The sequence below is a fragment of the Sphaeramia orbicularis genome, chromosome 3 (assembly GCF_902148855.1).
Source record: "Sphaeramia orbicularis chromosome 3, fSphaOr1.1, whole genome shotgun sequence".
In the NCBI taxonomy this organism is placed as follows: domain Eukaryota; kingdom Metazoa; phylum Chordata; class Actinopteri; order Kurtiformes; family Apogonidae; genus Sphaeramia; species Sphaeramia orbicularis.
In genome coordinates this window covers 54711761-54725967 of record NC_043959.1, presented here as the reverse complement: position 1 = coordinate 54725967, position 14207 = coordinate 54711761, and the positions used below count along the sequence as shown (strand labels likewise).

Genomic DNA, 14207 nt, shown 5'->3' with positions numbered 1-14207 from the left:
CTAGAGCCATAAAGTACAGCTGCACAATATATCGTTTGATCGCAATGTATGTGTGCGCAACAGTCACATCGCAAGTCCTGCAATGTAGGAGGCAAATGAACTCACAGTGTTCTCATCTAATTTCAAGGGTACCTGACACACACTGTGCACAACGATCCACCAATCACAATCGTTCTTAATCAGTTTGCCAAAGCAGACCACGCTCCTGCACATGGAGTGAGTCGCTGGTAACAACATTGAAAAATGAGCAACGGACAAGAGAAAATCACTGAAAACCATGACTTGGTGCCAAAAAGAAAAGCAACATCAGTTATCTGGAATTATTTCAGTTACATGAAGGATGATAATGAAACGTGTTCTGTGTCAACAGTGCCTTAATGCACCTGTTGCCACAATGAGAGAAAATACAACTAATTTGTTTGACCATTTACGTTGGCACCACACAGCTGTTATATCCTCCTGAGTAGTTTTTCATATTGCAGGTTTTAAAAAAAATCACAATGTCAGTTTTTTTCCAATATCGTGCAGCCCTACCATAAAGGTACAGAGAATTTGGCTGATCATCAGTCCAGTCAAAAAAAAAAAAAAAAATCACATGTAATCACTTTGTATCAAGGGTCCTGTTGATATAACGTATGCATAGTAGTGCATTTGTATTCTATCATGCACACAGATATATTTACAATCTGTATTCAATTATTATTTATCTTCTGAGATGAAATTTGAATACCAAGGAGAAGATGTCTATTATCAAGCATTAAATGTTAGTTTTGATAAGAAATGTGCATGCTAGGGTTCTGGTGGTTCACAGTGCATCCCACACAGTGCCTGAGTTCAATTCCCAGCCAATATCCTTTGCTGCATATAATCCCTCCTCTTCCCCACATCTTTCTTATCTCTGTCTACTATGTTCCAACTCTAATAAAGACAAAAACACCCAAAAAATAGACTTGCGACGTAGATAACTGCTTAACTGCTGTCAATCTGTTTTGACGCTGTCAAAAGCGTGTGTTTACTACATATTCAATCTGATATCATTGAGCCCCTTTATCTTGTATTTCTATCAAATATGACAAGTAAAAGGGAGTTTTATAATTGAGTCTTGAAGTAAACCATCCACAAAATGTGGTCTAGTTTGCGGTTTAACATGACAAGCTGAGAGCTCATGGAAAAAAAAAAAAAACACATTAAAGAACAAATTTATTCTGTTTGAATTAATGGAAGAAGAGCCGTTCCATGGATGAAAGGATTTTAGATATTTCCCAGAAGCCCAGAACCAAGGCCAGACACAGATATAAATACAAAAAAAACAACAGACACACAGTACGCACAAAATGTGTAATATCAACACATGCACAAGTGCACACACACACACATACACAGTGGTGTGTATGTACACCTGGGTTCTCCCTGTCTGTACACACACAGCAGATGTCTGGTTTCACTCTCAAGGTGACCTATCTACTGTATATGTAGCGGGTCAGTGGTGATGATGAATCTGAGTAAAGGAGGGGCTAAGGAGAGGATAAAGGAAAGACAGTGCATGCACCTGGGTAAAAACTGACAGAAAGGGCTTTAGCATAAGGCTCCCTTGTCAAAGTGTTGGATGCCGTTCCTTTCTGTCTCTTTTAAGTGTGTCTGTGGTGCATTAAGAATCTGTCAGACCAGCTTTAGCATTAATCAGCTAGCCCACAGAAGAAACAATCACATATAATCTGGAGCTCTAAACCCCGCTGACCTTCTCTTCAAATGCCCAGATAAACTCCCCTTCAAACCTCAGTCATTTAAAGACACACACATGCCGATGCTCCAGCTCCAGTAATTTTTCCTCCCGGCTTTCCCTCCCCCGGTCGTGTGATTGGTTCCTCCCACAGCAGCACCCATGTCTCTCCACCTGGGAGTACATCGACTCAGCATGTCAACGTGACCTCAAAGAGGACACATTCATAAAGTGGGATTGGGGGGTGGGGGGGTGGAGTGAGGGGAAGTGCTTTACACCATCAAAGTAGAAAGAGGAGAGGAGGAAGAGGAAAGGAGAGGAGGGGAGGAGAAGGAGGGGGAAGGAGGAGGAGAGAAAGTGGAGAAGAGGAGGACGAGAGGAAGAGGAGAATGAGGAAGAGAGGAGAAGAGGAGGAAGAAAGGAGGAGAGGGAGGGGAGGAGGACAGGAGGAGAAGAGGAGAGGAGGGGAGAGGAGAGGAGAGGAGAGGAGAAGGAGAGAACGGGAGGGGAGAGGAGGAGGAGAGGAGGGAAGAGGAGGAGAGGTAGGAAGAGGAGAAGAGGAGGAGGAGAGGAAAGGAGGAGAGGAAGAGAAAATGAGGATGAAGAGGGGGAGAGGAAAGGAGAGGAGGAAGAGAGGAGAAGAAGAGGAGGAAAGGAGGAGAAGAGGAGAGGAGGCGAGAGGAGGCAAGAGGAGGAGGGAAGAGGAAAAGAGGAGAGGAAGAGGAAATGAGGATGAAGAGAGGAAGAGGAGAGAAGGGGAGAGGAAAAGGAGAGGTGGAAGAGAGGAGAAGAGGAGGAGGAAAGGAGAAGAAAAGGAGGGAGGTGAGAGGAGGAGGAGGAGAGGGAGGAGGGGAGAGGAGGGAAGAGAAGGAAAGGAGGAGAGGAGGGGAGGGGAGAAGGGGAGGAAAGGAGGAAAGGAGGAGGAGATGAGGAGGAGAGGAGGGGAGAGGAGAAGGAGAGGAGGGGAGGGGAGGGGAGGAGGAAAGGAGGAGAGGAGGGAAGAGGAGAAGAGGAGGAGGAGAGGAAGGGAGGAGAGGAAGAGGAAATGAGGATGAAGAGAGGAAGAGGAGATGAGGAGGAGAGGAGGGGAGAGGAGAAAAAGAGGAGGGGGGGAAGGAGAGGAGGAGGAGATGAGGGGGAGGTGAGAGAAGGAGGAAAGGAGGAGGAGGAGGAGGAGAGGCTCCATTCATCATCTCAGCAGCATTGAAAGTGTATAAATAGCCAGATCGGTTCAGAGTTCTCATTGAGCCAACGTGTCCATCGTGGTACTTCATTTATTAAGACTGTGTGCAGATCAATACAGCAGACATATACACTCTGTACTGTTGACAAGATAATCTCATCATTATGAATTTGGCTTGGGTCGTCAGTAACATGAGCAATTGCAATGCTTATCTGAGATGACAAGAGCAGAGAGAAAGAAAGGGAATTGGAAAAAGGAAGAGAGTCAGAGTGAGAGCAGGAACCCCAGAAAGAGAGCAAATACTAGCGCTTTTCTTTCTTTCTTTTTTTAAACTAAATAACGCTGGGAGCGATTGATAATGAAATACAGTATTTCAGCACCAAACAGAGCAAAAATCAATGGGAACCGAGCAAACCGGCAATTGATCTGAATGTTTAAGGCTCCAAAAAGATTTCTCTCCAAGACATAAACCCAGTAAGGGACCGACTGAGTATGTCAATTAGATGACAAAAAGATGACACTGGCCAAATATACCATTTTCAATACACCATTAGCGCTCAGCACAGCTACTGCTACCCTGAGGAGAAGACACTGTAAAGTGTTTGAGGACGAATCGTGTTTGCCCACCACTTAGTGGGTCTTTTGTTTAGGCAATAACATCTCCGAGTGTCGGCTCATTCACCTCTGTTGCCACAAACACATAACAGACACTGCAAAACACAGTGTCTGCCAATTCCCCTCAGACTCACACAGGGCTTTAGACATGGGAGTCAGATTTCAAACTGTGCTACAGATATAATCAGAACCCAAGAAACACACAGATCTCTCGTATTGTCCAACCTTATTGAGTGTCGAACTTTCCTAAAAGCACAAATATTGCGCACACAAACATGGAAACATGCGCTGGCAGGATTACACTGCTGAGGATAATACTCCTCAAATTGCAATGCAAATTGTTGCTTCCGGATTGGGCAGCTGTGATGCACTCCGGTTTCTGTTTAAAGGAGAGGAGGCAGCTTGTTTTGACATGTAGTTGGGAAAAATTAGAGCAAATGGAACAGTGTTCATGGTTTATCCCTCTAATCAATTAATCACATTACTGATGAAGCTGAAGAAGTGCTGAACTGTGGAAGGCAAGGACGAGGAGAGAGAAAGATATAGGGAAAGAGGAATAAATCATTTCTCTTATCCTAATGAGATAGAAGGTGAAAACCAAATCACATAACTCATTCTTTGAGCTGTGAGTTGTTTCTACAGCACATGCCTAGGGGGCACAGTGAAGGAAGATGTGGCAGAAATAAAAGCTCTCTCAGATTGGACAAGTGCCAAGATACAACAGAGCGAGTTCCACTTTGTTTGACTTTGAAAGTGTTTGATTTACAGCAAGGAGACCCGGCTGCTGGCAGTTCAAAGAATACATTGCCATGCCATGTACGCCAGTGTAGTCTTCTGTGTGCCGTGCATCTCAGCGTACATTACGCTTGGGTCAGTCTCATCTATATCCCATCTACTGCTGCAGCACCGGCACCCTGCTGCTCAAAATGTTAAGTCTGAAGACCCCAGGAGGGAGCTAAGAGCCCTTAGGGGGTCAGGCAGCCTCAACAGGGATGCCCATTCCAATCTGAAGCAACCTGCAAGGCTGGCGCTTCAGAGCACAGCTGGAGGTAGCACAGTGTGTCTGCTTGTGCATGTACGTATACATGCACAAGCAGACACACGGGAGTTTTATCTGTACTCCAGTGTTTTCCACGGGGTCAGGAAAACAAGACATACTGTCACACATCAGCATCAGGAAATTGAATCGGATGATAGCACTTGATCTGCACCCACTTAAAATGTCAGTCTTCACTTTTAAGATAACCCAGGCTAAACTACAGCACTTGCTACTTGACAAATTTACATGAAACTTACAGGCTCTTAGTGTCAGTGAATTAGGCAGGGGGACTCCTGATGATCCACTTTCCCTCTGTCACAAACGCACACGCTCATGCACACAAACGCAAGATAATTCAAGAGTGAATGTTCACTGACAATCCACAGTCTTATTATCGTGCCCATGTCATCTCCAATAGGCGGCTTCCTACTGAACCAAGCAAATTGGTTTAATGTTTCCGGCCAATCTGGCTATCTCAGAGGTCAACTTGTGTTCTCATTTCCTGTCTCTTTCTGTACTCTTACAAATTGTAAAATTCCTTTGTTGCCTTGTATTACCAGGTTGGAACGCCTGTTAAAATAATGAAATCACAGCACAGCCATGCAAAACCACAACAGATATAAGATGCATGCATATGTACACAAATACACAGAATCTATCTATCTATCTATCTATGAGGTTTGACTGTTTTAAAATAAGCTACAGGGGGAAATGGGTCCAGTGATACACATAGTCAGGGGGGTACATTTATATTCAATTATTTATAAGGGTTACTTTGAATTTTGAGAACTCGTAATGAATAAAACATTCGCTTCCTGGACTGTCTCCAAATCCGACTGAAATTTTTCTGTGTACTTAACATGCATCTGCAAATCAACAAATAATTGTGTAAATCTTCCAAGAAATCTGTTGAGTTTCCAGTCTGAAACCTGTTTAATGTTGCTTTCATGGAACCCCCCCCCCTCACTGAGGAAAACATTCTGAGAAAATAGGCAGGATAATGATGACCAAAGGCAGGGAAATTTTTCTTACATATTCCATTCTCAAACTTTTCCTAATCACAGTAAACATTGGAAAAGGAGAGTTATTTGAGCGATTACTCTCGTCATCTCTGCTGTTGCTCATTCTGCCTCACATTATGTGTTGCGTTTTGTCTCTGGGAAATAAGATTACTCAAATTCTGCTTATATGAGAGTGTGGGTAGCTTCTGTTTCCAGCTCACCCTGTATCCTGTCCTTGTCTCCACATGTTCATAAATATGTAGCCAGAGACCTCTGATGTTTATCGTGACATCTTCCGCTTTCCTCTGATTTGTTAAACACTATGACTTATTAATGAAAGAGGATGAAAATGTAGCTGCTGTTTTGTGGTGTGTTGTCTTGCCGCAACAGCTTCCAGACACTCTGATGCTCCTGTACTAAAACAAAGCAACGCAGCACAAATAACACAAATGGCACCAAATAAACGAAACATTCAGTATCCAGATTTTTATGTTTTGATTATATGAAGACAACTTAATTTACTGTGCTTCCCCAGAGCAACAGCATCTGTGGTCTGACTGCATGTTCTCTCAGTTGTATTTATCACATGAGCTTGGAGGAGATGAAGAAAAATAAAACTGGCTATTAATAATTCAGAATCAGTGTGTAGTGTTATGTACAGTAGCGGCAGGTTTATTTGAGGAAATATGAAGATACACCCTCAGGCCGGCTGAAAAATGTTTTTTTTTAACGTACTGGCAAGCTCAAATAAAACAGATCTGGCCTGTAGTGGCCCAGTAGATCGCAACTCAAGTACAAGGGTACACAAATTAAAAATGACTTCTTGAACTGTCTCGCAGTCCATAAAAAAATAAAAAAAAAATAGTTGTTGAGCTGCTCAGTCCTGTCTGCAAGCGGACTTCATGCATACAGGTTTACCAAACTCATTCCATTGAAAGCTCCAGAGAAAAGCAGTTATCTAAAGATGAAGGGAGAGGGAGAGAAATGAAATAAAGAGCGCTTTTCTATTCATTGCCTCAGTGGCCACTGAAGTGTGGGAGCAATTTCAATACAATATACAGCGGAGGCTTTGATAAGACTTTTGGGTAGAATCCTTAAAAACAGCCCAAGCCTAGCTACATGAGCATCTGTGTGTTGAGTGTGTGTATTTGTGTGTCTGTGTGTGTTTCTTGGAGGAAGGGTGTTTCAAGGTTCGGACAAATGCAAGATTGTCACGCTCATAAAAGAGAGGGACTCTGTCACGGAGCCTGCCAGCTAAAGGCTTAAATCACATGCCTGGAATACACAATGACTTCACACCCACACACGCACACATATACAATCTCCCTAAATTATGCAGAGTAGGACCGTTCCTGGAAGCATCCATTCTCAACATCTGCTCTAGCTACACTGCTGCCATGATTATGCTCAACCTGAACACATCAAAAGACTGAACGTTTAATATAGAAGCTTCCTAAAGAGACACAATCATACCCATTGACCACTTTTTATTAACATTTATTAATTTATTTATTCATGGCTGCTGCTCATTTTAAGAATTTTTTTCATTATTAATTGATGCGATGACACTTTTTCCTCCTTGTAATTTATACACTGTAAAACTATTGAAATTTTAAACATCATGGATTTGTAGATTAATGTACTCTCTTTAGTAAAGACAGCAATCATTTAAGGATCATTTATGAGAAATATGGTGATATGAGAATTTGCCATATATTATTAATAGTGGACATTTTTATTAGTGTTGTAAGAGCATCCTTTCTGAGTTATAATTGACAATGTCAGCAGAGAGTAGCGCCCCTTTTCTCTTTGACACCCTCATCTCATGGCCTTACACAAGGCAGAATGCCGCCACCTAAAGGCAGCTATTATAGCCTTTTAATCTCCCCCGATGCCTCTGTACCACCTGCACCCGTTTAACATAGATTGTCTCCCACAGCGACAACATTCTGTTTAAATAGAGTTTCACAGTGAATCATATTACTCAAAACTCAAATCAATATGATAAATCACAGCTCATCGAAACGTAAATACAGAGAAGCTTTAGATTGCCTGGAAGCAAGGAGGGCAGCTTCTCAAAAAAAAAAAAAAAAGAAAGAAAAAGGTACAAAAAGAAATACATGAGGCAGTCAGCAGGACACAGCTGCTGGAGCAAAACATAATGTGGGACAAACACTGAAATGCATTGACGACAGAGTGGGCGCTGGCTCACTCTTTGGAGCGAATTACTGAAATCCCTTCTTCCTGAGCATTGAGGAATTTTGCAGCAGATTGGTTTTAACCTTGATTCCACACTAAGTAATTCCCTTCAACGCCTTAAGCGGAATTAGGTATCATTACGTATCATCCATCTCCTTATCCCAGGAATTCTCTTTACAAATGAAATGAAGCTCTCCACTGGGCTGGATGCTGGCACAGTGGTGACAATGATAAGGCCAGTAGAGCTCTGCTGATATTATTCCCCTCTCCCAGCAAGAAACTCCAGCCTCGTCTGCCAGTGCACCACTATAAAACATCATTAGAGGCCAGCAGCAGTCTGGAGTGAGACTGAAACTTACAGGCTGGTACAGTAGACCTACTAGATGAAGACAGGAGTACTAAGGTGCCCTTGTGAAACTGGCTGGGCAGACGATACGCTCTCTAGCTTTATCCATCTCTTTATTTATTTTTCCTATTTAGCCTTCTCCCCTGGCAACTGTAGTGACAGATGGGCTGAGAGGCCTTGGGATCGATGGAAGGGGAATTCTGTCTTTGTTTCCTGACATTTTTCCCATAGCCACTCTCCTCTGACTCAGGTTACTTACTGTCCACGCGGAGGAAGAGGAGGCACAAGCAAGGAAAAGGGAGAAAAGTGATATGCTTCTGTACAGCTTCTGAAGAAACTTAATGCCTCAGGCCATCTCCCTCTACACAGGTTTCTGTTGAATAATACAGTAGAGCACCCTGCGCGGCCGAATCGCGTTGAGGGCCCCCACTGTAAACAAGACGCAGAGGAATGCGTTGCCGTTGCTGCTTCTTGTTTTGCATTAGACTCTCTGAAGAGGGAGAGGAATGGGAGTGCATGGAATGAGTGTGCAACAGCCTTGCACAGTCTAATTCATCGTCACTACATTAGCAAAGAAACAGCCTGGAGAATGGACCAGCAATTACTCTGTCCCTCTGATTAGGAAGCCTTAACGGTCTTTGTGCTGACCCTTGCCCTATGCAGCTGGCTCATAATAAAAGCAGGGCAGAGACTGAAAGTGGGGACAACAGACAGTTGCCTTCCTCCCCGGTGGGAACACGTCACATCTGATCACGGTCATCGTCACATCCTTGTCCAGTGCAAATAAGGGGATGGAAAAAGACTGTACAGAGCCTAATCAAAAGGGTAATAGTTGCAGTCAATCAGAATCCAACCAGAGGGATGGCATTCTCCGGTTCGGCCAAACAATGTATATTATAGCCACTGGCAAAATAAGACGATAGAACTCACAATGGACTGTTTTTATATGCTATAACCAAAAGTAAATAACACAAAAAGGGATCAGTATGCTATCACAGCCCACTATTCAGTATGCTACATACCACTGTCTTAAGGAGGATTTAATCCTTGTCTGACACAACAGACTTTTAATGAGCTTAAGGCCAAAGACACAGAGAAGTTATCACGTTAGAGGCTTATACACTCAAGTACTTCACACAAAGACCCATAAAGTAGCCACGAAAACAAGAACAATCTGTTAATCTCCAAGAATTAAACCAGTAGAATTAAGCGCAAAAATAATAAAGCTAAACAATATTTCATTAATAATACTGTCTTAAAACAAACACTAAGTAACCAGGCAAAACTCTGTAGTTGCTAAATTAAAATGTTGCTGTTATACAACATTGCAGCTCTCATTATTATTGTGCATGTTAACGTCATTTACATTAAATTAGCAGTTAAATGTCTCTTAAATAATATGAGAGTTTATACTGAGTCGATACTTAAGAAAAACCTACATGTTTATGAAATCGTCCAAAAGCAAAAATCTTGAAAGGAATGAAATGACAGCAATTGGGTGATTAAGGAAAATTTTCTACATGAAAACTGATTGCAAAAGCCTGCCGTGACATATTTCAAGCACAACTGATCTGTGTTGATGTCACTGGCTCTGCTCTATCAGAGCACCAGAATGACTGTTTAATCCTTCTAATGCTCACCCCTCCCTCCCATCTTTTCTCTCTGTGCTCCTGAGCCTCTTTGCCTCTGCTTGTCCTTGTCTTTTTTTCTCTCTCTCTCATTTTACAAAACAAGAAGCAAACATTGATATAAGAAATAGGTTCTGTCTGTGGATTGTGATGGGGGAACGGTGGCACAACAGTGAAGGAGAACAGTGCAATTTCTCTTACCTGTATGATAGACATGCGGTTAGTAGGTGTGTCTGTAGTGCTGGTGACTGGGCCTGTGAAGCTGGTGTGGCATCCCACGTGGCCTTGGGGCACGCTGAGGTTATTGGCAGTGGGTTTGAGGTACATGACCTCTGACCTTGGTGAGCTGAGTGGCAGGCGTGTCTGGTAGTCAAAGTACATAGGAGAGGTGGCCAAGGAAGGGCTGCTTACCACATTCATCACATTCATGGCATCCCGCTCCTCCACCTCGCTCTGCACCAACATGATGTCGTTCTTGTTAATCTTCTTCTTCTTGCCTTTCCCCAGCTGAGGGTGCGAATACTCTGCAATGCGACAATTATAAGTACGAATCTCCTTATTTTCCCGTTTGCACTTTATCGCTATGGTCACCATAGCGGCCAGAAGCATGATGGATATGATACTAAGAGTGACAATTAGAGGGAGGGACATGTCCCAGTTCTGTCTGTCCGTAACGTGGGGCGCTCCACCAGAGAGAGGTCCATTAGAGGCCTTGATGATCAGCCTCGCAGCAGCAGTGAGAGTTGGCTTTCCATGGTCCGACACCCGGATGATAAGCTCCACATTGGGGCTCACGTCCTCCCAGAATGGATGGGCTGTTCTTACCTCCCCAGTCACTGGATCAATCTCAAAAAGGTTCTCTTCGTTACCATCTGAGATCTCATATGTGAGCCTTCCACTCTCACCATAATCATTATCCACTGCCCTGACTGTGGTGACTATGTAGCCTACGCCAACATTGCGTGGCACATGGATTTCAGCGGTATCGTTCAGGAGTAGAGGCAGAACTATAACAGGTATGTTGTCGTTGACATCCAGAACGCTAATACGCACTGTAGCATTGCTCTCAAGATGTGGAGATCCTGCATCTTTAGCAAGAACTTTGAAGTCAAAATATTTTATTTGCTCATAGTTGAAGGACCTTACTGCGTATATAGCTCCGTTGGCAGCGTTTACATTGACATAGGTGTTGACGTCACCCCCACTAACGTTGGAGTTTATTATGCTGTAGTAAACTGTGCCATTCTGTCCTAAGTCTGGGTCATGGGCCAGAACCGAACCGAGGTACTCTCCGGGGATGTTGTTCTCAGGTATTTGCAGGAGGTAAACTGACTTGGTAAAGCGAGGAACATTGTCATTCTCATCTAGAATCTTTACCGTGAAAGATTTTGTGGAATTTAGAGGAGGAATGCCGTTGTCTTTGGCCACAATTGTAACGTTGTACTCATCTTGCATCTCCCTGTCTAAGGGCCTGTCTGTCACCACCGTGTAGAAGTTATCATAGTTCTCTTCAAGTTTAAAGGGGACATTACCCAGCACTCTGCACTGAAGTTGCCCATTCCTACCAGAGTCTTTGTCTGTGACACGAACCAGAGCAATGACAGTGCCTGGAGGTGCCGCCTCACTGATGGCTCCCTGTCTCACAGACACAAAGCCTATAGACGGCCAGTTATCATTCCTGTCAAGCACTTTAACTGTGACTTTACAATGGCCCGGGATTGGATTGGGACCTAAATCCTTTGCCTGGACGTCAATCTCAATAACAGGGCTCTCTTCATAGTCAATTTCACCCTGAATCTTTATGACCCCTGTTCTGGAATCTATGGAGAAGAGCTCTCGGATTCTCTCGGGGGCATAGCCACTAAAAGAATAGACCACTTGTCCATTGTTGCCCTCATCAGGATCCGTGGCATTTAAATCAATCAGCACTTTACCAGGAGGTGAGTTTTCAGGAATCTCCACAACATATGAAGGCTGATCAAACACAGGGCTGTTGTCATTGGAATCAATAACTTTAACATTTATCTGCATGGTACCCGACCTGGGGTATTCCCCGCCGTCTGTAGCGGACAAAATGAGGGTGTGATGGCTTCGTTCTTCGCGGTCAAGTGGTCGTTGAATAACTAATTCTGGGAATTTAGTCCCATCCCCACGGGATTTTACCTCCAAGGAAAAGAGATTGTAATCATCACGTGTTATTTGATAGGTTTTCAGGCCGTTTTCTCCTGCATCTGGGTCATGCGCACTGGTCAGCGGAAAGCGTGTCCCCGGCACTGCATTTTCAGAAATGTCAATATCAATCTGATCCGAAGGGAAAGTGGGTGAGTTATCGTTAATGTCCTGAATATCTATTTTGATCATACAGATCTCCTTGTCGTTCGCAAACACCTCCATGGAGAGCTGGCACTTGGGATTTCTCTTACACAATGTTTCCCTGTCGATGCGTTGCTTGGTGTACAGCAGTCCACTCTGGGGGTCCACATCAATGAGATGCGGTGCTGAGTTCTCCAGCACCCTAAAGTTGGCTTTCTTACCCTGTCCTCCCTGCCCAGTTTGATCGAGTCCAAGTCTGGCATCTTTGGCAATGTTCCCGATCACTGTCCCCGGACCCTGTTCTTCAGGGACAGAGTAATTCAAGTTTTTCAATGTCAGGGCTTGAGCCCACAGGAGAAGGAAAAAGAAAATAGAAAGATACATCCCCACGCTGTAAGAGCTGTTATAATCTGTATTAGGTTTATGCTCTCCTTGACCTGTTGATATTTTGCTCAAATTTGGTTTTTCTATTATTCAGGATCATAAAAAGAGTTCTGTTCATTATGTGAAACCTTGGCATTTGTCTTTGTAGATTGTCTTTGCTGTGTCTCTGTCTCTCTCTTCCAGCAATCTGTGGTGCTGAACACCTAATTTATATTCAGCTGAGTGCTCCAACTCATCTGAGCAATAATCGCAATCCAGTCTCCAAACAGAATAGCCATCGTAAATGTTCCCTCACACCACCTACGAAGGAAAAGAACAGAGGAACACATATTTGTTATAATGCATGCGTGTCAATTAGTTGCTCAAATAAAAACTGCCTAAGCCATATAGCCCGGTAGCCATTCTGCCAGTAAGGAACCAGATCCACCGCTGAGCCAAAATGAAACAAGGCTCATGTGTAATTCATCTCCACAATTATGGGGGAAGCTTGTCAATTAGTTAACCTTGGGAATGCACTCTGCACAGCCTGATACAGGGGGAAATAATTATTCCCCTACAGCTGATTTGCTCCATGTATTGTGATAAACATAAGATTACGAATAGTTATTTTCTTGGTCATTTTTCTGTCGATAATTCTGTGGAATGGGGGACCTGACCTGAGCGTGATGATGGTCCATTCACACATTATGAGCATGCAGACTGGAACTGTAATAGGGCAACTTTAATAATATGGTAACACTGCAGGCGTACAACTGAAGATGGTCTATTGTGGCGGCTATTTGAATAAGTGTGTATAAAATGAGCCTCTTACACGCATTAACAAATCCGCATAATCCGGATATTTAAAATGAGCCTTATAAAAATTCAGAAATGAGCTGCCAACATCTCAGCACAGCCGTGTAATTCTCTCCACTGATGCTCTCTGTTCCTTTTCTCTCTCTCTCTCTCTCTCTCTCTCTCTCTCTCTCTCTCTCTCTCTCTCTCCCTGCCTGTCTATTCAACGGTCCTTGGAAGAAGCTGTTGCATCCGCATGCAAAGAGAAGGATGGGGAATTATTCTAAGAAGAAGAATAACAATAATAACAATAATAATAATTTGGAAATGAGAAATAAACAGACAGACTTCCCCCCCAGGGAGATCAAGCCAACAAAACAGGGCTGAGGATCGGGAATAAAACTTACCATAGGAAAAGGTCCGAGTGTATAACAGTGAAAATGTGAACAGTCAGGTCCAGTACGAATGAAGCAGACTTTCATCCTCTTAAGTAGGTATAGCTACCACCCGTATCCTTTTTCCACCCCTTCTGTGCAAAAGGGAGAGAGGGAGAGAAAAAAAAAAAACACAGCCACAAGCCTCCGGATGCACAGACAGGCTACAGTGAAGCGCAGTGGAAATAAAAAAAAAAAAAAAAAGAAAAAAAAAGAAAAAAGTGCTCCAGAAAAGTATGACTGTAATGTCAATGAGCTGAAGTCCTCTCTGTCTGATTAGGATGCAGAGGCTTGTCTGGTGCCTGCAGTGACTCACCGATGTTCAGAAAAGGGAAAACTGTTCGGAGAAACAGTCTGAGCGCAACAAAATAATAATAATAATAATAATAATAATTATAATAATAAAAAAAAAAAAATTCCAGATGTGAATTTGAAGGTAGATCCAAAGTAGAATTTCAGTGTTTTTTTCCACGTCCGAAACACCGATGAGTGACTGATCCCCGTGTTGGCATTTTGTCCTTGTCCTCCGTCCCCATCAAAGTCCACAACAGCAGCTGCCGAGGAGCTGGTC

The 14207-nt window shown here is 43.3% G+C and overlaps 1 protein-coding gene across 4 annotated transcripts in view; it reads right to left on the bottom strand.

The window, feature by feature from the left end:
• pcdh17 (protocadherin 17) overlaps positions 1 to 14005 on the bottom strand; it is a 93867-nt gene extending 79862 nt beyond the window's left edge. For 2 of the 4 annotated variants that reach the window (XM_030121489.1, XM_030121497.1), the window contains exons 1-2: positions 13610 to 14005; positions 9933 to 12728 (exon numbers count right to left, since the gene is read on the bottom strand). In XM_030121489.1, coding sequence (XP_029977349.1) covers positions 9933 to 12428 — 2496 coding nt within the window. In that variant the 5' untranslated portion in view covers positions 12429 to 12728; positions 13610 to 14005. The remainder of the gene's footprint in view (positions 1 to 9932; positions 12729 to 13609) is intronic. The other 2 variants (XM_030121506.1, XM_030121515.1) reach the window with 1 other exon arrangement.
• Positions 14006 to 14207: the final 202 nt, after the last annotated feature.